The sequence below is a fragment of the Anas acuta genome, chromosome 3 (assembly GCF_963932015.1).
Source record: "Anas acuta chromosome 3, bAnaAcu1.1, whole genome shotgun sequence".
NCBI classification, from domain to species: domain Eukaryota; kingdom Metazoa; phylum Chordata; class Aves; order Anseriformes; family Anatidae; genus Anas; species Anas acuta.
The window spans coordinates 45,378,516-45,400,922 of record NC_088981.1 but is presented as its reverse complement, the minus strand read 5'-3'; the positions used below and the strand labels follow the sequence as shown (position 1 = coordinate 45,400,922).

Genomic DNA, 22,407 nt, shown 5'->3' with positions numbered 1-22,407 from the left:
CTGCTAGCTAACATGGACATTCACTCTGTGCCTAGGAAAGCCTTGGTGGCAATTATTTCTCATCAGCAGCAATGTCACCCCACAGATAACAACAGCGGATAGCGAGAGTCACTAGTTAATGACACTGCTATTGTAAAATGTCTCCAGCAGGTTTTTGCATCTGTGGTTAAAGTGAGAATGTTAAGCTGGCAGGATCAAGTGTTGGAAATGTTGGCCAAAAAGATTAGGTTTTGCCTTAGGGGGCAGACATCTTCAAACAATAACAGGTATGTGTCTTGAAACAAATCTGAGAGCAAGAAGTCTAAGCTCAGTGAAAAAGCTTTGCAAAAGATGCAGTGGGTTCCTGCTCTAGTGGGTGCTGAAAGATTTACCATATAGAAGGGTTTTACATCACCCTACATCACCCAAAACATCAGAGTGTTTGGTAAGATCTGAAACACATTCATGATCTGGCTCTTAGCTCCACACAGCAGGGCATCGTGGTGCCAAGGACCAAAATTCTGCTGGGTTTATTCAGTTCTGATAATGGCTCAGATGCTTATCCAGACGTTTATTATTTCTGTACATTTTTATTTATTGGATTAACAGAGTTATGAATACAGGCTTTTCTCAGCTGTGATACAAGGAAAGAAGTGTACGGACATGAAAGATAATAAAAAATCTTATAATTTCAAATGCAAAAACAAAACAAAACAAAAAACAAAAACAAACAAAAACCACACACACACACACACAAATCTTCATGGATTTTGTAAGAAATCTGCAGAATAAAGTCCTTTTCTAAATGGCCCTGCCGCACTACAGCGACACAGTACTGTGGTTTTCCTCCTGATCAAGCCTGGCTATTCTCTCTCTGCAAAGGACACAGCCCGCACTAGGTGGCAGAGTGCTTCTTTCTCTCGCAGAGCTTTCAGCTTTCCCGATAGTCTCAAATTAAATGTTTCCACAACAAAGGGATACTCGAGTATGCAAACATGTCATAATTCCTCTGCCACTGTCCCCTTGTGTCATCAGCTTGGCTGACTTTCTGCCTTCTCGTTTGAGTGCTGTAAGCACGCTGCAGATGCTGCAGAGAGGCTCGGAGAATGCACAAGTCAGGTCCAGGCTGGAGGGCAGCATTATATCGCAGGTAAAACGTAAAAGCACTTAGGGCTTTATTAAGCTCTCTGCCAGTTCTGGTAATGTTTCAGCTAATCTCCAGCGTTTCCTGCATTAGCTGAACCTGTCTTACTCATCACAAACGTCTGGGACCATGATTTCTGCTTTCAGTTCAAATCGGAAGAGGCGAACCTGAAAAAACAATGTCTGGCAAGGTTTGTGATTACAGACACTGTACAAAATAGCCCATCATGAAAAATAGCTGCACCTATTTTAATCACATTAGATCCCGGAGAAAACCTCAATTCTTTAAATCTTGGAAACACAATTATTTTTCATTTTGGAAATTAAAATGCTGTGGTGCACCAGAACTTATCTTGATAAATTTTACACAGCTCACTCCAGTATCTAAAATGAAAAAAGAAAAAAACAAAACAAAACAAAACAAAAAAAAAAAAAAAGAGACATCAAATAGCAAACCAATCTGCCTTGGCAATGGAATATTTTTGCTGAAAAAAATCTGCTTTGAATTTATACTGCCCCTGGCAATGGTCTCAATTTAACAAATTCACTTTCTGACGCTGGAAGGCTCTCATTCCTGTATCTTTTGGCATCACAAAAGGAAAATGTACAGAAAGATCACCCCATTTTTCACTTTCCAATTGCAACCACACAGATGAGGTGGAGGACAGTTATGGGGCAGAAAAGATTGATGAACGATATCAACTGAGAGAAAGTGGTGTTTGACAGCAGAGGACAGATGAAGTATTGAAAGCCAATAGTTTTGCATTTTTCTTACAGGGACTGCAACAAGCAAAAGTAGATGTTCATTTGAAGCTGTGTATTGCAAATACAAAAAATGTTGATGAGCATTGCTGCAAGAAATAGAAAATAACCCGGAAAAATAACCTCTTTGTCTTTCATTGGAAAGAAGCAGCTATGAAATATCAAGTACCCAACACAGTGAAAGGACAAAACCACCCAACCAGCTGTGGGAACCAAACCTCACTGCAGTGGGTCTGAGTGAAAGGAGCAATGCTCACTGGTGATGCAAAACCACCTTTCCCCAGGCTTGAGGCAAGCTCTTTGGCCCACCTCTATTTTCCCGTCTGCAAAAATAGGAAAGCAGCCCTCTCCTCCCTCTCACAGGTGATGTCGGGGCAGACAGGGATGAGAACCCCAAGGTATTGCAATTCATCAGAAAAGGGAAGGCCAGTTCTGGTCTGTTACTCGTATCAGACAGTCTGTTATCCCATGAGCAGCTCTGCAGGGTAAGGTATAAGAAGTGGGTATAGGAGGATAAGCCCAGAGATTTGACACCACAAAGAATTTCAACCGTTGTTTCCAAAATGAGTGGAAAGATAGACAGGTGGGCCTGGGAGAGAGGAGTTTCAAGACCTTTACAATTTTCTTATCTTTACTATAGTTCGCACATCCCCTCTAACAGGGGGATTGGTGCTAGAAAAGCTCAAGAGGAGAGATCTTTCTCTAGCTCAATCAAATCAATGGCAAAGCTTCCACTGACTTCAGCTCTGTAAGGATTTCAACCATGGATATTTCTTTCAAGTCTTATTCCTGATATCAAGATTTCCCTTCTAAGCCTTACTCTGTTCTGATGCAATGCACTGGAGGGCAAGCACTCTGAGAAGAAGCAGCTAGAGGAAAAATGGTATTTATCCCAGTAATGAGCCCAAAGCATGCTGTACGTCAGTACGAGTCAAACACCTGCTTCTGTCAGGAGAGAAACAACTGGCCCGAGAAGGCTGACATGAACAGGAGATGTATGGTAATAAAAGCTGCAGAAGTGCCTGTAGCCTGCATTCTGCCCTGCTCCTCTTTGAAAGGCAGTGAGAAAAAAGGTGAGCAGGATGGAGGACAGCTTTCTGTGCCATGCTCCTTAGTCACGGCGTTGAAACACGATCCTACCTCAGGGGCGACGAAGTTGGCGGTGTAGCAGGGAGTCATGAGCAGCCCATTCTCCGCTCTCAGTTGCTTGGCAAAGCCGAAGTCACAGATCCTGATGGAGTCTGGGTTTCCTGACTCATCCATGTAGAGGATATTACTTGGCTTCAAATCCCGGTGCACCACCTTAATGAGAAAGCAGTGAATAACAAGTGAGGGGAGGAGGTGGGGGAGCACCCAGGGCTGGCTGCCCTTTCTGCTCTGATATTTGGGGTCGGTCAAGAGCTCATGCCTAAAATATTTCAGTTTTGGAGAAAAGCTGCTTAAAAAGACTCAGGTAAAGGAAGGGGGGAAAAGTTTAAAATCTGTTAAAATCAGGAAGAACAAGTCCTGCAACCTCTGCTGATACATTATGATGGAGACATCTGCTCAAAGCGGGGGGAATTTCTTCCTGAGTGAGAGCAGCGGGGGCTGTTGTACAAACACATTGCTGTCAGAGTCTCCTGGATAGCCCTAAATATTCAGCTGAAAGGTGAAAAAGAAATCCTGTCAGAGAAGGAAAATGAATAAGGGTCTTCTTGTGACTGTTCGTATGTGTAGCTCACACCTGAAGGGAGGGGTTACTTTTCACAAAAATCCTTTCTGTAGGTACCCAACTTCAAGTGGCTATGTGTTTTACAACAGGCACTGCATTTCTACATTGGGAAAACAGCCTCTATATCTACACTGTAAAGCTATCATGAAAACATACAGGTCCAAGCACAAAATGCACTTGTTTTAACCATGAAAGGAAAAAGAAGCAAATATTTGACTAGTTATCCAAACTGTTTGTCCCTGAAAAGTGGAAAAGGAGAGATTTTCAAACTGCTGTATATAGAAAGCTTAGATTTTAGAAGTCAGTTCTTTAACAGCGTGTCAGAAACCTTTCTCATCAGCTGCTCAAACTGCTACTTTGCTTTGAAAACTGAGCATTTGATTTTCTACTTATCTGCTGACTCAGATACCCTATCTGAAATTCAGTTAAAAGATCAGATATGGCAATAATGACTGTGATAAGAAGCAATCTACCTCAGCAAGTTACACAGACTTGAAAATCAGTGTAGTTTGGGGACAAAAATACCACTTTGACATACTGCAGTTCAGCCAGGAAGTGGCTAAAAAGCCTGTGACCCTATTTCGCAACCTAAATGCAATTCCAAACATGGGAAAAGAATGAAACATTATTTTGTCTGAACACTTTTTTGGGGGGTTAAAAACATATTTATATTTCAGAGAAGTATAATCACAACTATTCACTTTTTCTGAAAGTTGGAATTTAAGAGAACAGCTGCAGAGAACCAAAATAGCAATGCTTACGCCCTGGGAGTGCAGGTAGTCCACAGTCCTGGTGATGGTGCACAGCACGGCGCTGGCCTCTCGTTCTGAGAAACACTTCTGCCGAAGAATGCGGTCCAGGAGCTCGCCTCCCCTCATCAGCTCCATCACCAGGTACACGTATTTCCCATCATCATAGACCTGGAAGAGTAATACAGCAAATACATATTTTAGACCCAACTTGCACTTGGTGAAGGTTGGCCCTTTAATCACAGTACTGGCTTGTTTGTGTAAGATGTTGTAAGAAGAAAATATCAGCTAATGTGTGGGAAATGTGCTTGTTATGCTTAACAACAGAAAAGGCAACTTTATAACAAGACTTAATCATCACTTTTTTCGCGTGTCTGTAGCAACTTGCTGATTTGTCCACATAGACAGGCAGCTTTCCTGATCTGCTATCTTGTCGGCAGAGCAGACCAAACTGCTAAAAGCAGCACCATTTCACACAGCCTGAAATGTCTCCTGGCTCTCACCCAAGCCTCCTTCTCAGTAATGTTCTCTTTTTCCCGTTCTACAGGGTAACATTTGCCATTTTAAATATCAATATTTCCCTTTGACTCATGATCAGCTAAATGAACTGCATTATACTGTTGGCCAAGACGTGCTTCCAATGATATCATATAGTTTATATTTGCAATTCTGGTGAATATATTGTTGACACGAGCTGCAAGATGTATTTACCATCAACGTCAATTGCAAGGGGGAAAAGACATTTTTTGTCTAGATTGGAAGATGGACATTTTCATGTCATAATCTTTTATCTGGACTGCAATAATAGACAGTGTTATAGTCATCAATGCTAGATGTTTTGGGAAAGGAATATAAAACCTTTCTTGCACAGATTTTAAGATATTCTCTAATACTTAGGAATTAGGTGATAGTTTCCCAAGGGTATGTGACTAGAAATTTTATATATATTTCTCTAAGGGCTGAACCATAACAAACTGGCCAGTGACACAAGCAATTTTGTTTTTTAAACTCTGAGTATGGACACAGTATGGACAATCCTAGCTGAGATCCCACTTCTGAGAAGTGCTTCAAAACCAGGTACATTTTGTTGTTCTCCAGCACTGCGGCCCTTTGGTTTTATCCTCACTTGTTTAGACAGGATTTAGAGAATATAACCTGACCAGTCTTTCCAACTATTAGCCTGTAATTTGTTAAAGTAATGTTTTTCCCTTAATTTCAACGAGTCTTTTTTTTAGCTCTGACCTTAAACTGGAGAATTTTCCATATAATAAGTGAGCCTGATCATTAGGTGAAAATCATTTAGTACTGTAGTGGTCAAAGATTACTCACATCTTTAAGAGTAATGATGTTTGGATGCTGTCCATATCGCAAGAGAATCTCAATTTCTTCAGAGGGGTCTCTCTTGCTCTTGTCAATTATCTGGAATAAATGAAGCACAGTGTGGTAAGGTACTAGCTGGCAGCACTAAGCACAAAACAAGCAATTTATACAGCTTAAATGAATTAATATTTAAAATTCTTCTGTTAATCATTATTCTTATAGAGGCCAGCTCAAACCCTGCAAAAATGAGAGCCATGCTGACTATCTGCCTAAGGCAGATGGAGCAATAATTATTTTAAATTCTGAAGGTGTAGTCACACTTTTTGATGCCTATAGCTTTGTTTGCCCATAAGTAATGGCAGTGACAAGAAGTCTCATTTAGAAATCAAACAACCTGAAGAATTCGAAAATAATAATAGTTTTAGAATGACATCTTTGACAAAAAAAAAAAAAAAGCATATTTTTGTAATATTGGCATATACTTGTATGTTTGCCAATAAATTAATACAAATTACTTGTCAGGTGGGCTTGGCAGAAAAAAAAATGTGTAGATGCTAGGGAAGATCTGAGTTGAAACCATTGGTAACTGGCTGTGCTGTTGTAATGAACAAGAGAGTGGCCAGAGTTTGCACTTGGTCATCTAACCAAACTCTACCTATTCCTAAGCTAGAAAGAAATCTGCTCTACACATCAAATTTCTGCATTCAGCGCCTTTCATAAGATCAGAGAATACAGTGAGACATGAAAACTTTTTGTTCGTCTAGCAGCAGGTCTCAGAAAAATGCTGCACCTGCTGCTTAGATAGCATTACTGCATGGGAAGCCTGCTGTTAGAATGGCACTGACTTCGCATCAGTGCTCCTAACGCTTGTATTTGGGATGTCAGTCTAAGAGTCTCAATCGTTTGCCCAGTTGAGAGCACTGATTAGTGATTCTCACTTTGCAGAGTTAAGTGATATCTACAACCCCCCAAAAAGCTGCAAAATAATCCAAGAAAGATATTTGCACTTTGGAATCTCAAATGTAACTGCACAGGGAGTGGCAAAAAAAAAAATCCATTCTACTAGGAACATGTTAGGAGTAAAGTATTTTGGCATGAATTTCTTATTGCTAGAAAATGGCAGCACTACATTTGAATAACAGGTTTACAGAAGAATAATGGGTGGCTTTTTCTGAAATTCATAATTCCATTACTGGCTTGGATTTGAAGGCTTCCAACCTTCAATGTGATTAGTTCTCCATAAGAACTCAGCACAGAGCTCAGATTTAAAGCAATAGTGTTTGCCAGGAAACGTGTTTTTAAAAACTTCTTTTGTTAATGGAGATAAATGCCTGGCTGCTTTTGCATGCATTTTCATGGCTTACTTATGGTGACACAAATTTAAGTACAGGTCTAGAATTTAGTGCGTCAGCCACAATAACTCATACATCAGAGGTTTTGTACTCCTCATAACTGACATGTGTTTGCACTGATAAAGGTGGTTAGTGGCTGTGGCAGGCATCTGAAACCATACCAGTGATTTGATTCTGAATGAACAACAGTGAGATGATGCAGAGAAGCGGCAGTTATCCATATTTGAATAAATGAAGGGAGAAATTCAAAAACAGATGAGTAGAAAAAAACCCTACTAGCAATTTCTCCTTAGAATAACGTTGCTCTCCCAGTTTAGTAGAGACATTCTCAAAAACCCAATGAAAATCCTATTGAATGACTCCTCATAAATAAAACTGCAGTGGCCAAATGTGTCCCACTCAACCAATAAGTCTAACATATAAAAAGATATGCAGGGCCACTTTCTTGGCTGGAATAAACCAATATAGCTCTTGTCAAGTTGATGGAGCTACATAAACGTGTGCCCGCTAGGGCACTGCTTGCCTACTACAAACCAGCAGAGCAGCAAGTATTACTGCTTCTGTGGTAAGTTCTGCTACCGCTATGGTGCTGTAGCAAGCGATATATTCCAGATTGTTTTTCTGTTGTATTTCCCTGTGAAAGGGGATATCCAGAGTTGTGGAAAATTTTAAGCAACTATTAGTAATGCAGGAATATAACTGTATATATATCGTCCAAAAAAGAAAATCCAAACCCTTAAAATAGTCTCAGCTATTAACACAAAATTCAAAACAGCATAATGTGAAGCAGTCTGCTAGTGATTTAGTAGCAGCAGCAGTAGATGTTATGTAAGGTTTCTAATTCACAGCATGCTATATAAATATACATCTCAAAACCATCCTGCTAAACACACCGAATTTTTACTTTAACATGTGTACACACTGCCATACAGTGACTAAAGGGGCAAGCTCCCCAGGAGCACACAGCAGATCACCACTGGAGCTCCCAGCACTGGGGGCTGGTATTTCTGGTGGGGGACACGGTGCACACAGCAGCAGCAATGGTGTCTAGGCCCTCAGCTACCTCTCTGCAGCTCCATGACACCACACAGCCAGAGTTCTCATCCCTGCCATGTTAGGACTGTCTAGAAAGGGGAAGGCTTTAGTAGGAATGGAAAGATGTTCTGGACTCTTTGAGGTTTAACTAAAATGCACCTATACTTCATTCATGTAAGTGACATTCATGTGAAACCAGAACGTCTGTGCCATCAGCCACAGAAGAGAGGCATGTGACACTCTCACTCCAACATGAGCCAAATTACTTATTACATTAAAAACTCAATGATTGGTACCAATCCTGTCTTGGTAATGATCACTCTCATTTACCCGGACAGTAATCTGAAGGAACTTCAGTGTGAGTGGGGATAAGGCTGGGACAAGAGGTTTGTGGGAGCAGCAAACCACTACTAGAGCAGAGAGACACAAGCCAGATACTTCACTTTCCACCTCTTTGTTACAGATTCTTCCTCTTGTTGCTGCTCTGGAGCTTAATTTACCTCTGATTTATAAAGGCCAGCTCTGTTGTTAGTCTACCCCTGTGTATGAAGAGGTTTTAGCTCTGCCCATTGAATCAACCAGGGCAGATTGTGTGGACCAGAAAACAGTGCAGGTGGCACTTCACTCCCACCCAATGTGACCATTAAGTATGTTCCTCAAATGCAATCTAAGACGATATTTCTCAGAGCTATGCTTTCATGACAGCCACGTTGTCAGCTACTCCACTCCAACGAGGGCCAAGGGCTCTGGGCTGCTGCCTAACTATGTCTCCCTGTGTTTCCTTTGAGATATTGCGTTTTGCCTGAAGACAGCCTCTTTCCTGCTCCTCTCTGTGATGGCCCATGAACCATCTGAAACTCTTCCTCTGTGCAAGGAATGATTTTCCTTTAAGATATTAATTCTGATTTGAACTAAATGTATACACAAACATCCTCTGTTACAGACTTCATGGAATACTTTCTCTGCTTCCAGCCCTGAGGTTCTGAGAAATATGTAATGCTGCTACTTTTCTATTTCCCTCTGTAGCTGTGTGGTGGAGAACACCAACTCAGAAAGATCTCAAAATGTATAAATAACTTGACTGAAAGTGTAACAAGAGCTCTATTGTACCTTGGTGGGGAAGAGCTATGAAGCAGAGAAGCTTGTTATTGTCCTTAAGAAAAATAAGAAACTGAACCATAGAACAAATATACTCTATCTCTGTGTATTGGGTACCCATGGATTCAACACATGTAATAGTGTCCTTTGTCCTAGCAATGGGCTTTTTTGTCCTTCAGCTAGCACATCCTTTGTCTCTTTTACTGACTAGCTGAAAGCAAAGTTATATTTTCTTCAGGGGAATTTAGGGCAAAAACCTCATGATATTTTAAAATGAGGCAAACTCCATCAAAGGATAATACTGAACTCTTTCTCTGTCCAGGAAGAAAGGATCAGGAGAGAATATTTTCAAAATCCTATTTAACAAGTCTGGCCAGTTTTTGCAAGTCCTTTTACAAGTCTTTTGTGTGGAAAAAAATTGCCTGATTCTGCCTTATTAATGGTTATTCAATATTTTCAGCTTTTCCGGGATGGACTGAGGAGTATAAAGGAAAGGGTTGGTACAGTTCTGTATGGGCCAAACCTTGCTGAAAATGGTACGGCATCTATACAGACAGTATGTGTTCATATTTGCTGGCTGCAGTTTTGTGAAGGTATTCGTGTGGCTGTGTAGATGAATTTCTTCTTTTGGATCTAGTTATGCCATTACCAGATGTTACAGTCCCCAGCTGTCTGCTACCACCCACCAGCTGGGATTTACAGCCTTCACAGCTCTGCCAAATAAAGGGTATGTGTGAGCACTCCCTAATCTGCTTTGGGCAGAATTAGCCCCGCTAATGTAAATTGCCTTTTTAAACAGCTGAAATTAACCCGGGTGACCTTGTGTGAGGAGGACGCCTGTGTTTCTCACATGCAGCTCTCCATCGCTACAAGTTGCGAGATTGGTAAAGGGCAGGTGGTAGGAGGTGACAACTTAACTGCCTTGGCTGTCTGGAAACTGAACAGCTTAAAAGAAACAGTGAGAGAAAAGCAATGGAGTGAGTAAGAAGATGGAAAAGGAACGTGAGATGTGTTGACGAGAAGAGCCGTGACTGGCCTGAGGAAGAAGGATGGCGCTCTGGCCAGGGCAAACTGGAGCAAGGAAACAGTTCGCTGCTGCTTGAGGCTTCCTGGGCTGGGGAAAAAGGACTTCATGCATCTTTAATGTACAAACAACACTGCATTAAAACGTTTGCTTGGCTCTCACTTGATTTTTCCTCTTAAGTGAAGCAGGACAAAAGCTCTGTCTAATTGCGTCAATAGAAATGGGCAAGACTAGTCCCCTCCCTCCACCTCCGGTCTTGGGGAAATCAAGCTAACCGTGACAATGCTGGCACTGTGCTTTAACCCTGTCTGCACCACTACCATGGAGTAAAGAAAAAAATATATATATATATACATATCCATTTTATTTTAGTGAATTTATTCCACTGGAAAACTTCCACTTGCACTGGGATCAACCTCAAATACTGGGAAACATTAAAGATACACCCTGCGGCACTCACATGGCTATAAAGGAGGTTGTGTGGCTTTGACTGAGGAACTTTGGTGAGCTGTGCTGCAGGGGCATCAGGGGTAGCTCTCCTTGGCTGCTCTTTTTGCCCCCAATCCCAAGTGGGATGGTTGCCTGCCTTTTCTTCAACTGCCCCAAGTCACCTTTCCTTGAGCTGAAACTGAGATGTGAGAGTGAATTAGGGCAGTCCTTGTCTCCTGCTCTGTCTCCAGCAGTAGGAAGTCCAGCAGAAGACCAGGGCAGAGACCTGGGCACTGCAATACCTCAAGTGGCCGCAGCTGAGGCTGCCAGTGTGTTCAAGTAAGCAGGGCAAGTGAAAGCTACTTTTGATCAGCACCAGGGAACATAGACGGCTTTGTGGAAAAAGCAAGGAGGAGAATAAGAGTTTTATATACTTCCTAAAGATGCTTTATTTCCTCCTACATGGCTTGAAGTTTTCTCTAAAACCTGTCTGTAGTATAAGTATGCATTAATCACATTTAAGAAGAGATCCATATAACAGCATGATGCAATGCTCCCTGTAGGAATCTCTTTCTCTCTCTCCTCTCTCTTTTTTTTTTTTTTTTCCTTCTTCTTCTTTTTGTTCATTTTCCTGGGTGGAGACATGAGCAGAGGAAGAAGAATTAACTCCATATCTCTTTACACATTGTTTCTGTGCCATATTTATGCACTGAGTTTCATATCTGAAGCTGGAGGCATGACTGGTGGAACAGGCTATAGCTGGGATACATATCCCTTCTGGAAAAAAGATGGCATAACAACGCACGCAGAGATTTTAAACTGACAGTTTCATCTACAATATTAATTCCTACAAAAGTATCACAGAGATAGAGCTCTGCAGTTCTGTGAGCTGGAAAATGTACAGGTTTCCATTTCAGTAATATTTCCTTCTAAAAATAAGTCCTATTCATGCCAAGCATCTGTTTTAATTTGGTTCCTTTTTTGATGTCAAATTACTCAAGCTGGATGAAAATCACTGCAGAAAGGCTAACATTATTTAAAAAGCCATGGTATAATTTTACATTTAAGATGTCTCCAAGGAGAACTATTCCAAGCCTAATAGCTTCTGAGGGACTATTTGCTGTGCTATTAGTTCTGATTAGCTCCAGAGATCCACTCCCCCCGTCCATGCTTAAATCTTTCAGACAAAAAAAAAATAAAAAAATTGTGAAATGAATGTTAAAAGAAACAGGACTAATTAGCACTAGTTTTTTGAAATAAGCACTGGCCATCAGGCCGAGCTGTGTGGGTGAGGCATTACACTTTCTGCACACAGAGCATGCCCATTGCTGACTTTGCACTCCCAAGCTGTTGGCTGCAGCCGTAGCACTAATTAATTGGCACCTAAGCAGTTGCACACATTTTCTAAGCACACAAATGCTACCAAAATTTGTTTTGATAGCACCTTTGAAATAGTAAACTCATTTTAGAGAGAAGTCTGCAGTTCTGGAGGCAGAATAGCTGAGTGGGAAAGGCTGTTCACTATTTTCGCCTGCTGTGCACAGCCCTAGCACACGCCTGTGGATCAGACTGATGAGTTTCCAGTCCACGAGATGACTGCAGTGCTACTCCCACCTTCTTTTACAAAAACCTTCAGGGATGAAAACCAGTGTATCATATTCAGGTATTACAAAAGGGGAAAATTATTACATCAATATGGAAGACAAATACGAGAAACAGTTTACACAGCCCCAAAAGAGAAACAGAGCCGCAAAGGAGCAAATGCTGTCCAAAACGCTTAGGTATTTGGCAAGCAAGCCAGAGAAGAGAAACATGATATTACTAAGCTGTAGGAAAACTGCTGCCTGATCTTAGGTCTCAGAGAAGATCCAGTTAGGACTGAGAAATATCATCATCTCGCATTCTTTAAAAGCTCAGCAATGCCAAGGAGAGAGGCACTGCAAGCTTTGTGAGCAAATGGGAAGCAGTCTGCAATAATCCTTATGCCAGAGGGAACACACAGCCACTGCACATCTAAGATTTACTCTGAAGCAGAGTTTAAGAGGTGGTTCGCCCACGTTTCTGCGCTTCTATCTGCCTCCTCTGCTTGTTTGCTAAGACTTAAAGAACACCTTGATCCCAGTTAGACAAATGTCACCAGTCAGCAATGGTGTTTGCTGCTACCAACAAGTTTGGTGCTTGTAAAAGTGCTCAAGGCTCTTCTGGCTCTCTGCCCTGCCTTTTTCCAAGTCTTTCAAGCAGAGACCAGTACTCTGCACTGGTCCATCCTTTCTGAAGTTGCAGCTGCAGAGTCCTGCCTATTGAAGACGTGCCCCTCTGGAGAGCTGATTTGTGGTGACAGTATCTGTCAGAAATCTCAGCATGCTCAAATGAAACCAATAGGTAAGTGAGGATAAATGAAGTTTGGCAGGCATTTGACTAAACCTAAATCTTACAAAATGAGGACAGTATAAAATATGCTTCATTGCCTCTTGCTATGGTGAGTGAAATTGTACACAGCAACATCCAGCTTGTAAGCCAGACCCTTTAATAAAGTTACTCAAAGTGGGATAGCCAAGGAAGCCTTTAAAATACTCTTGCATATATAAGACCCTCACAGACAGCTTTCTCCACTGCACTTTTCTGTTATTTCAACCATTTTACTGCAATTAGTTTTCTCTCTCCATCACACCTGTAGGATGACAGGGTATGTTCTTTGTAAGCACACTTCTTGTACCCACCATGGTTTCCCAATTATATTTAAGGGCTTTCCATGCTATTTCTTTGAAGAGTGTTAGATGAACAGCTCTCTGGAAACAACCCTATGCAAGTCCAAAGCATCACAGAAATTCATGCCTAAATCTGCTCTGAAACCTGTATGTCCTACATGGCACCCTACATCCAGCTGAGTCTGTTGCCACTCTACCAGTTTAAGTATCCTTCAGACACTGAAAAGAATCTTTCACTGAAGTGTTTGAATAATAGGATATCAAGAATCCTGGCTTAATAAACCAAACTTAATGGGAGAATGCGGTAAGAGTTCTCTCTAGTTTATCAAGGTAAGGAAGAGTCTTGCCATTCTGACCCTGTACGTTGTAAGGCTACATCTCCACTAATGACAGATGTGACTTTTGTGCGTGCAAGGGGGAACATGTTTTGGTCATTTTACTGAAGAGTCTGTTTTACCAACAAGTCTCACGACCAGACTTTTTCCTGAAACTCCCTTTTTTTAGCTTCAAGACATTTTGTCTTGTCTTTCTGCCTTCAGCAGCTGAATTGTTGTCATCCATAATTTATATCACCTTAGAGATATTTATAGATTTTGATCGCATCCTATTGGACTCAACTGTCTTACATCATATACATTTGTAACTGTCTTGATAGAAATTGCCTTGCAATTATTGCATATTGCCTGCTATTCATTTTTCAGATTTTCTCTAATTTGTTTATCATCTATCTTAAACCAAGAACACCAAAATAGCACCATTTTTACTTGTTGTTATTGTTGTCATTCATGCTTTCTACTTTCAGCACTAATCTCCTGACATAATCATAATATAGGTTATGGGGAAATTGTTGTAGAGCCAACTATATACTACTGTGTAGCTTCCTGATTTCAGAGAAGGATATCTACTCACACCAACCAACTAAAACATCAACAGAAGGGCAACATGAAGTTTAAAGAAATCATGAAACAACTCTGGTATTCATACAGCATTTGGTGACTGTCACTCACTGCTATTATCACGTAAATAGATGTATATAGCAAGTGTAATTACACATGCCTGCTAAAAACAGCTCTCAGGAGTTACTGACTTCTCTTTATTGATAGCATGTTGACATCACTTCTCCACTGTTATAGCATTCTTATAGCTCATTAAAATGCACCTTCTCCCCAGTCTGCACATCCCAAAACACAGTGAGATAGATGTACTTTCACTGCACAGCAATTACCAGAATTATATACGAACTCTAGGATTTACTAGGTCTCCATCAGAAACTAACCTGTATCCCAGAGGCAGACACAGACTGCAAAATTTAGCTTTGCTCACAGCTGGGGAACATTTGGAGCCAAATAGTTGGTTAGTACATTACAGAGATAGGAAAAAAAGACATGAAATTCACACGTGTTTTGAAATCCAAATTCCACTGTAGTATTGGCATCTGCAAGATTGATCTTGTCATTTGAGACTATCTCCACTGTATGTTTTTCCTCCTTAGGGGGGAGAGAAGTGCATACCCTGTCCTTCTATCCAGTCATTTGCCCTGTCTCTAACAGCATGTGAGAAGTAAAGATCTGTAAGATTTAACCATGTAGGTAGTCTCTTGACCTGGAAAAGAAAGTACTTGGCATCAAATTGTTGAAGCTGGCCCCAATCCACCTCTGCATTGTTTGGGGCAGACAACATATTGGGTGTAAAACAGGTCATAGCAACAGCAGTTTTTACTTTGTCTGTTATTTTCCAGTATTCTCTCCTTGTGGCGGGAGAAGTTGATCTAAATCCAGCTTGAAAGCTTCACTATAAGTAGGGAGCTAAGCTTGAAACCAATGCAATTATTCTAAGTAAAGAAAAAAAAAATATTCTGGAATGCACTAATTGCATCAAATCTCTGGCAGATTTTGAAAAATCTGATTCACCAAAATCTCTAGCATTTCCTTTGTTTTCCAAAAGAGTGCTCTTAATCTGTTTAGGCTTCCATCACAGCCTTTTTTTTTCATCCACAGAAATCCCTCCATCTGCTCTAGCATCGGTCTCTTAATTAATTGACTTATTTTCTTTAGATACTGATGTGATTGAAATAGTTTGATCTGATTTTCCTTTGCTTCTGATCTTACTGTTACAGTTGCATCCATTTGATGCTTGCAAATGTGATCAACTCTGCCAGTTTCCTTTGTTACTAAAAATCGTTATGCCTGCTTTAGTCAGGATGATCAAAATTCTAGCAGAAGAATCTGAAACACATTAGCGGTCCATCAGAGGAGAAACACTCTTCCCCTCCCGCCCCCCAGTGTTCTCTTCTTTATACCAGAGTCTTATTAAACATTCAGAAGAATGAGCAGTATACTTACTTGTATTTCATAACTTTATACTTTCTTTCACTTGAGAATGGGATGGAAAAAAATCCTAAGAGTTAAATTTTAAAAGTGCCTCAGGGTATGTACATGCAGTAGAATATAATAGAAAGATTTCCTAAAGCCCAGTCTACCTGCACTGACCCAGACAGGTTCCTACTACTTTTAGGGTAGACTCAGTGTGCAGGAAATATATCTGTCTGTAAGCTTTTCTGTTGCATGGCATTGATATGCTCTCAGTAGTTTAGATGTGTTAAGTCTCAATTCTTAAATATTGTATTTAGAAGCCTGAGGGCAGTTCTAAAATAGACATAGATTTTATTATTAGCATTTCGTTCTTACAAATTACATGAAAGAAAAGGTGAGAGGCATGAAGAAAAATCTGTTCTGAAAGTTGAGATTGGATTTACAAAGGTAGCTGGGTGCCCAAAGGTGCAGAGAAGTCTCGGGAGGGATTTCCAAAAGCCTCTCAGTGAGCAATGTGCAGTATCTCACTGAACACTGAAAAGAATTAAATTACAGTTCTGTTCAAGTGTTTTTATCATGCCAGTGAAGAAGCTTCTTTGCACTGCTACACATCTAATTAGCTCTATAAGATGGCCTCCAATTAGTTGCAGATGGCCAGCAAAAGCAAAAGGGATGAAATGTTTCTGACAAATACATGCTGCTTCTAGATTAGGAAAAGTTTTGTTTGTCTGTGTGGATTTTCTGGCAGTAGCTCTGACTCAAGTTACTCTGGCTCAGTACTCTGCTGTCTCAGTGTGGCACTACACAGCGATAGTAAATAAGGCCTGGTGAGTGGCATTCTCCATGGAGGGATTATTTAGCCGGTGACATTACACGCTTCTTCCTGCGGTGATGCTACCACGTCATTTCCTAAACTCCTTCATCTCTGCCAGTGTCCCCTGGGGAGAAAGGGATGATGCTCTCTGACGTGTCGGCAGTCGTTGCTAACAAGGGAACTTTTAATGAGCTGGTACCAGACAAATGGGGAAGCTGCCTATCATACAAACTATCGCTGTAGATATTTTTTCCTGTGACTGTTATATATTAGAGAGCATGGAGAAAATTATACTTACTGAAAGATATCAAAAGAGTCTAATTACAGTGATTTCTATAGAGAAAGTTAAAGGATGAGTGTCAAAAGGGACTGATATGTAATTATGATAATGCCAGTTGCAACTCCTGTGCTATCTAATTACTTGAAATGGGTGGCATTGAACAGTCATTATGAAAGTGAGTTACTTTTATAACAAAATGATATAATCTTGATATCAAATAGAGACAAAAATGAAAGGATAATAAAATTAGTATATTTGTATGAATAATAATCAAACAGGCAGCAGTCAATGTGCAAACAGAAAACCACCAACTGTCTCCAAGCCCAAATCTGTGCTACACTTTGACTCACTCTGCGTCAGAAACTGAGATGCTGTGTGTGTTGGTAGTCAAACTGGTAGTCAAACTCAAAAAACTACTGGCATGACAAGAAAAGAGTGGAGGGAGAAAAGAATAAAAAGAGAAAAGATTCGTAGAAATGGAAAAGAGCATAAACCTAGCAGTCAAAGGACTAACCTCTCCTGGGCCCGGCTTTGGGTTTCTCCATGTGTTGAGTTTGCTCTAGATTCTCTAATATACTCCAAACCCACAACCACTGGGTAGGTGCTGGACCCTTTTGGATTTATGCAATCAGACATCTTTGAGGATAAAGGTCTTTTTGGTTTTGTGCTGTATTTGTATTACACTGATAAAGCAGTACTTGATATACATAAAATAGTAAAATTATTAGTTTAATTTAACTCACATTTTGTTCACCACAGATGTGGTGAACAAAATTGCACAGAATCCATACCTACTATAGTCTAATGCCATCTGTTCACAAATGAACTGGTCATTGGAAAACTCGTTTTTCCATTCATTAAAAATGAAAATCCTAGCATGTTCATACAAAAGCCCACGGACCTGCTGGTAGGTCTCTGCTCCTAATTATGGTATAGCCTAGAAAAATAATCTGTTATTTGAATGACATCAACAAATTGTCAATTATTAACAGTTCCCAGAATTTTGTGGGCACCACTTGGTGAAAACAAAACTTTCAAGGGCTTTAAAGGAGAATGCACTATCTTCAGTTTTGCCATGGAAAATAAGACTGAATAAAAAGTTTAAAATTATTTTAAGACTGAATAAAAAAGTTTAATATTATTTTGTTGAATACCTGCAGCTCACTTATCTCATGGACTGCAATTTGGATCACTTCTTTAAACTCTCATCTTCTTATTTAAAAACACAGACACAATTTCATTTAAAAACTAAGTTTGCATATTTTACTACAATTACTACATTAAAATTTACTACAATTTTTAACATACAAGAAATAGAAAGGCAGTTGACTACAATACTTAATTTACTGCAATACTACTAAATATATTTCTCCATGTACTGATTTCAAGGAACTACTTTTTGTCTTATACTCATTTAAGCAATCTGTTCCCATGAGATCATACAGAATGAAAGGATCTGACTTAATTGTCTGTGTCCTTCCAAATTCGTTATTCTAATTCCTCATTTACTCTAATTTTGCCTCTTTTTGGTACAAGAACAAAATCACTAAATACGTTTCTAACATATGAGTGTTTTAATTAGTACTACTTTCTCCCAAAGAAAATTCAGTGTTTGGAACTTTTCCTCTGAGATTTAACATCATGATCACTTGATACATACACTAGACTTGTCTGCCTTCTGTAAAAGCTGCACACTATTAACCAACAGCACTTAATGGAGGTTGTAATTTAGCCCAATGACTGTGACCTTCCAAAGCAGTTCTGCTGGAGAGCCATTCTTTCCTATCAGAACAGATTCCCTCCTACATATATCCTGCAGCTTCCCGGCTGCTGGCTGCTGTGACATATGGTATTGCTTGACCAGCTCTGAAGTTCACTGATTTGTCTTTAAGATCCAACTAATTTCCACTGAATTTACATTTTGAATCTCTACTGAAGCTTGTCTTTTGCTCCTTTGTGTAGCATGCTGGTGCTGAGTGTCAAGAAGACAAAAGGAAATCTAATTATTTGAAGGTGACTACGTTTTTCACTGGCATATCTCTCTTATTACAATGAGAACTGCAAGAACTAAACTTAAGAAGAAAAAATTTGTGTTTTGCAATCAAGTGGGAATCAATTTTGCAATCATTTTATGTGTTATTGTGTTTATTTATGATGATTCAATGTAGGATCAAAATCGTAATGTGTTATGTAATCATTATGTAGGATAAAAATCACATGTAGAAGGCAAAGAGCATGGCTGGAATGATTGTCAGAATTTCCATGAAAGGGTTTTTTCCATTTTACTTGATGAGATTTAGGTGTGAGAAATAATGTAAGACTTACTGTTAACCCCCTCATCTTTTGAAAAAAAAAAAAACAAAAAAAACAAGCAACACTGACAAGAAATAAACCAACTAAATATCCACTGACCACACTGTTGCCCAGGCAGACAGAGCAATGTCAAACCACATTTCTGGCACCTGCTAGAAGGATTTCTTACCTTCACCGCAAACTCTGTTTCTGTTGCTTTATGAACACATCTCTTGCACACTGAATAGGAGCCAATTCCTATGTCCTCCTTGATCTCATATCCATCTGTAAAGTGAATATTGTTCCCATGTAATTGCTATAGAGAAAGACAAAATAAGGAAATCAGGACATGGGTATATAAACACAAGGACTAGCCTAGTCTTAAGGAAGTGCTTGATCTCACCTTCTCCACAGAATTCTCCTGTCTTAGTTGGTTTTCTAAGTCCAGATAAAAACAAAAAATCAGAAGCACTTTACCTAAGCAAGTGTATCCCAGCACTTTTTACCACTTTTCAGTCTGGAAGATGGAGTTGCTCATGCAGAAGTAATGGCAAAAAAAAAAAGCAGTGATTTTCTAAACTATTTAGGGAATTCAGACAACCACTTCCTATTAGAAATTCACAGGGAACTGTGGGCCCAAAACTTTTGGCAAACCCACAATTCTTGACAATATAAACTTGTTTCTAATTAAAAAATACTTAGAAAACTAATTTCTAACTGAAGGGCCAGACAACATAAACAGCTAATAGCTTCACAGGTTTCAAAACAGATACCCCACATATGGGGTGTATCTCCAGTCCAGTGGAGGTCCTGTTAAGAATATGTATTACTATGAATTCTGTGTGAGAGAAAAAATATCATGTTAAGCCAGCATAACTTAAGTAAATATGTTTCTAGTGAAAATAATATGACAGTACTTTAAAACTTCTTATTTTATTATTGAGCGGTATAAAATGAATTATGGCACCACTAGTTCATATGCCCTTTGGAATGCATTTGGGCAGGTGGATTGGTTAGGTGGTGATGGCTTCCCAAAGCCCAAATCTGAGGCCTTGCTGCAAACACCGTTTCAGGACTCAAAAAAATGACCAGCAGCTCTACAAATCCTCTAGGATCTTCTCTCTGAAAATGTATGTTCCTTAGTAAAGTTCACATAGAACCTTCTAAGACATGTAACCTTGAAAGACATGCAAATGTGAAATTCAATACATTTTCACACACACAACATCTGGGATGTAATTGCTTGGTTAATAATTCACTTTGTAGTGCATAAGAGAGTCTTTAAGAATAAAGTATAAATTATTAAAACAAGCATGAAAACTGATGCCACAGACAAGGACTCTCCTCTTGAAGCAAAGTACCTCTCACTGTGGGCAAGGGAGGAACTCTTTCCTTATGGGAAAATTTGCTGCCTTTTTGAGCACTGCAATTCCTCTCCTGCTTCACTGTTCCTCTGCTCTGTTGAGCCATTTGTAGCAATTTATTTCTGGTTTACACTAATGGGAAATTACAATAAGTGGAGAGCGTGTCATAGGGGAATGTCAACAAGAAACCAAGTGTCTGGCAATTTTCTTCCCTCATCAAGACACTCTGGGTTATGTGAGTACAACCGGGCTCTTGTGCAATCACAACAAGAGCAGAGTGGCCTTTTACATCCAAAAGCTTGGGCTTCATGTATGTGGGAGCCTACAGGAGTCGTTCATTAAGCCCCTCTGCCAGCACAGACTGTATCACACAGTTCAAGACAAAACTATGGAGAATGACATAGTTTACTGAAAAAACAGCACTCCATTACCTGCCCTGTATGCACAACTGGAATAGTGCGTCAGGTATTCAGAAGTGCATTTCATTTGAGCTGTGACAAGGTGTGATCCCTATTTCATTTACAGGAGAGTAGAGAACATGAATATAAAGATAAAAGCATTTGGAAAAAAAATATCTCATTTTCCATCTCCTACATGCTGTGTAGAAACAGATGAGGGTTGGGTAGCTGTGAAATCTTGAGACAGTTTAAATACAAATCACACATTTGTATCTGCCCATCAAATGCAAAGTTTAACATCAGAATCTGTACCTGCACAATTGGATGAACAGTGATTTTGTGCACATCTTGCTGTGCAGGCTCCTGCACCAAGTTAGAGGCAACAAAGCTGAACCCTCTGAAAAGATGATGAGCATTGGCACTTGGAGGAACACCTGGGGAATCTGTAGAAGGAAGAAAATTATTTCATGAGCTGCACAAAGGATTAAAAGAAATGGCACAGCACCTGCAATAGACAAAGTCACCCCTGCCAGTCAGCAGCAGACTGCTGAACTGGTAGACACGCATGAATCCAATTCACCTCCATAATCAAAACTTTGATGTGCCTTCTCTGTCCCTTTTCTCTGGATCTGAACAACGCAGGGATATTATCTGCAAGGATCTTGGATACAGAGTTTTTTTTTTTTTTTTTTTTTTTTTTTTTCCACAGTGGCTGTCCTTTCCAATAGGAAGCACTGCCTGTGCCAGGAATCTGCACACAGAGAGAAGGCACAGGACAGTGAGGTGAGAGGAAAGATGGACTGCTCAAGACAGTGCACCCCTTTGGCTTAGAAGAAGTTCTTCAGAGAGTGGAAAAAAGCTATGGGATGCTTCATCTGTCCTTTGCGGCACACTGACTACAGAAATTACAAAAGCTAGGGTAATGTGGTGTGTTGTGTGGGTGACAAGAATGCAAACACATGAAGCAGGTGTAAAAGCACGATGTTCCAGCAGTGGTGGTTTGCAATTTCACAACGGTCTTCCTGGAGCAGCTTTAGGAGCTGGGACCTACTCCAGTGAAGAGGTTGATTGGCTTGTCCTCAGGTGAACAAACTATCCAGGGGTGTTTTAACTAACTTCCCCACTCAGCAGAGGAATGTCTGAAGTTCAAAGAGCCCTGAATTGTTCTGCCTCTGGAATGAAACAACCAGAGAACAGTCCCTCTTATCTATGCCACCACTCGCTGAGAGAAACATCCCACCAAAGCAAGAAGAGAAGAGGTGTGCTTCACTTAAAATTCTGAGATGCTTTGAAGAAATCTTCCTCCCCACTGTATGTTCTGTCCTGGGCATTCCCTTAAGCAGGAAGAGCAGCACTACAAACCATTTCTGGGGAGCTGGCTGGGTGTTTTGATACATATGCTGTGCAAATTTACTCATCTTCTAGTCATTCTTTTACCCACTCTCCTTTGCATTTCCTCCAATGCAACATGTGATTTACCATGATGAGGTTTAGTCCTTCTGAAGCCATAATATGGTAAAAATAAATTATCTGCCCAGAAATAAACAAAACTGAGACTGCAGCTAATTCTACATCTCATTACAAAGTCTCCTCAGCTTTAACCGGAGTCAGAAATAAGTACAGCAAGTCTGACCTCA

General features: G+C 40.1%; 1 protein-coding gene across 6 annotated transcripts in view; it reads right to left on the bottom strand.

Annotated features, from left to right (window-relative positions):
* RPS6KA2 (ribosomal protein S6 kinase A2) overlaps positions 1-22,407 on the bottom strand; it is a 301,250-nt gene that overhangs the window by 8,764 nt on the left and 270,079 nt on the right. For all 6 annotated transcript variants that reach the window (XM_068676930.1, XM_068676932.1, XM_068676928.1 and 3 more), the window contains 5 exons: positions 21,083-21,213; positions 19,199-19,324; positions 5,674-5,763; positions 4,357-4,515; positions 3,025-3,186 (listed from right to left, as the gene is read on the bottom strand). In XM_068676930.1, the coding sequence (XP_068533031.1) occupies positions 3,025-3,186; positions 4,357-4,515; positions 5,674-5,763; positions 19,199-19,324; positions 21,083-21,213 (668 nt within the window). The remainder of the gene's footprint in view (positions 1-3,024; positions 3,187-4,356; positions 4,516-5,673; positions 5,764-19,198; positions 19,325-21,082; positions 21,214-22,407) is intronic.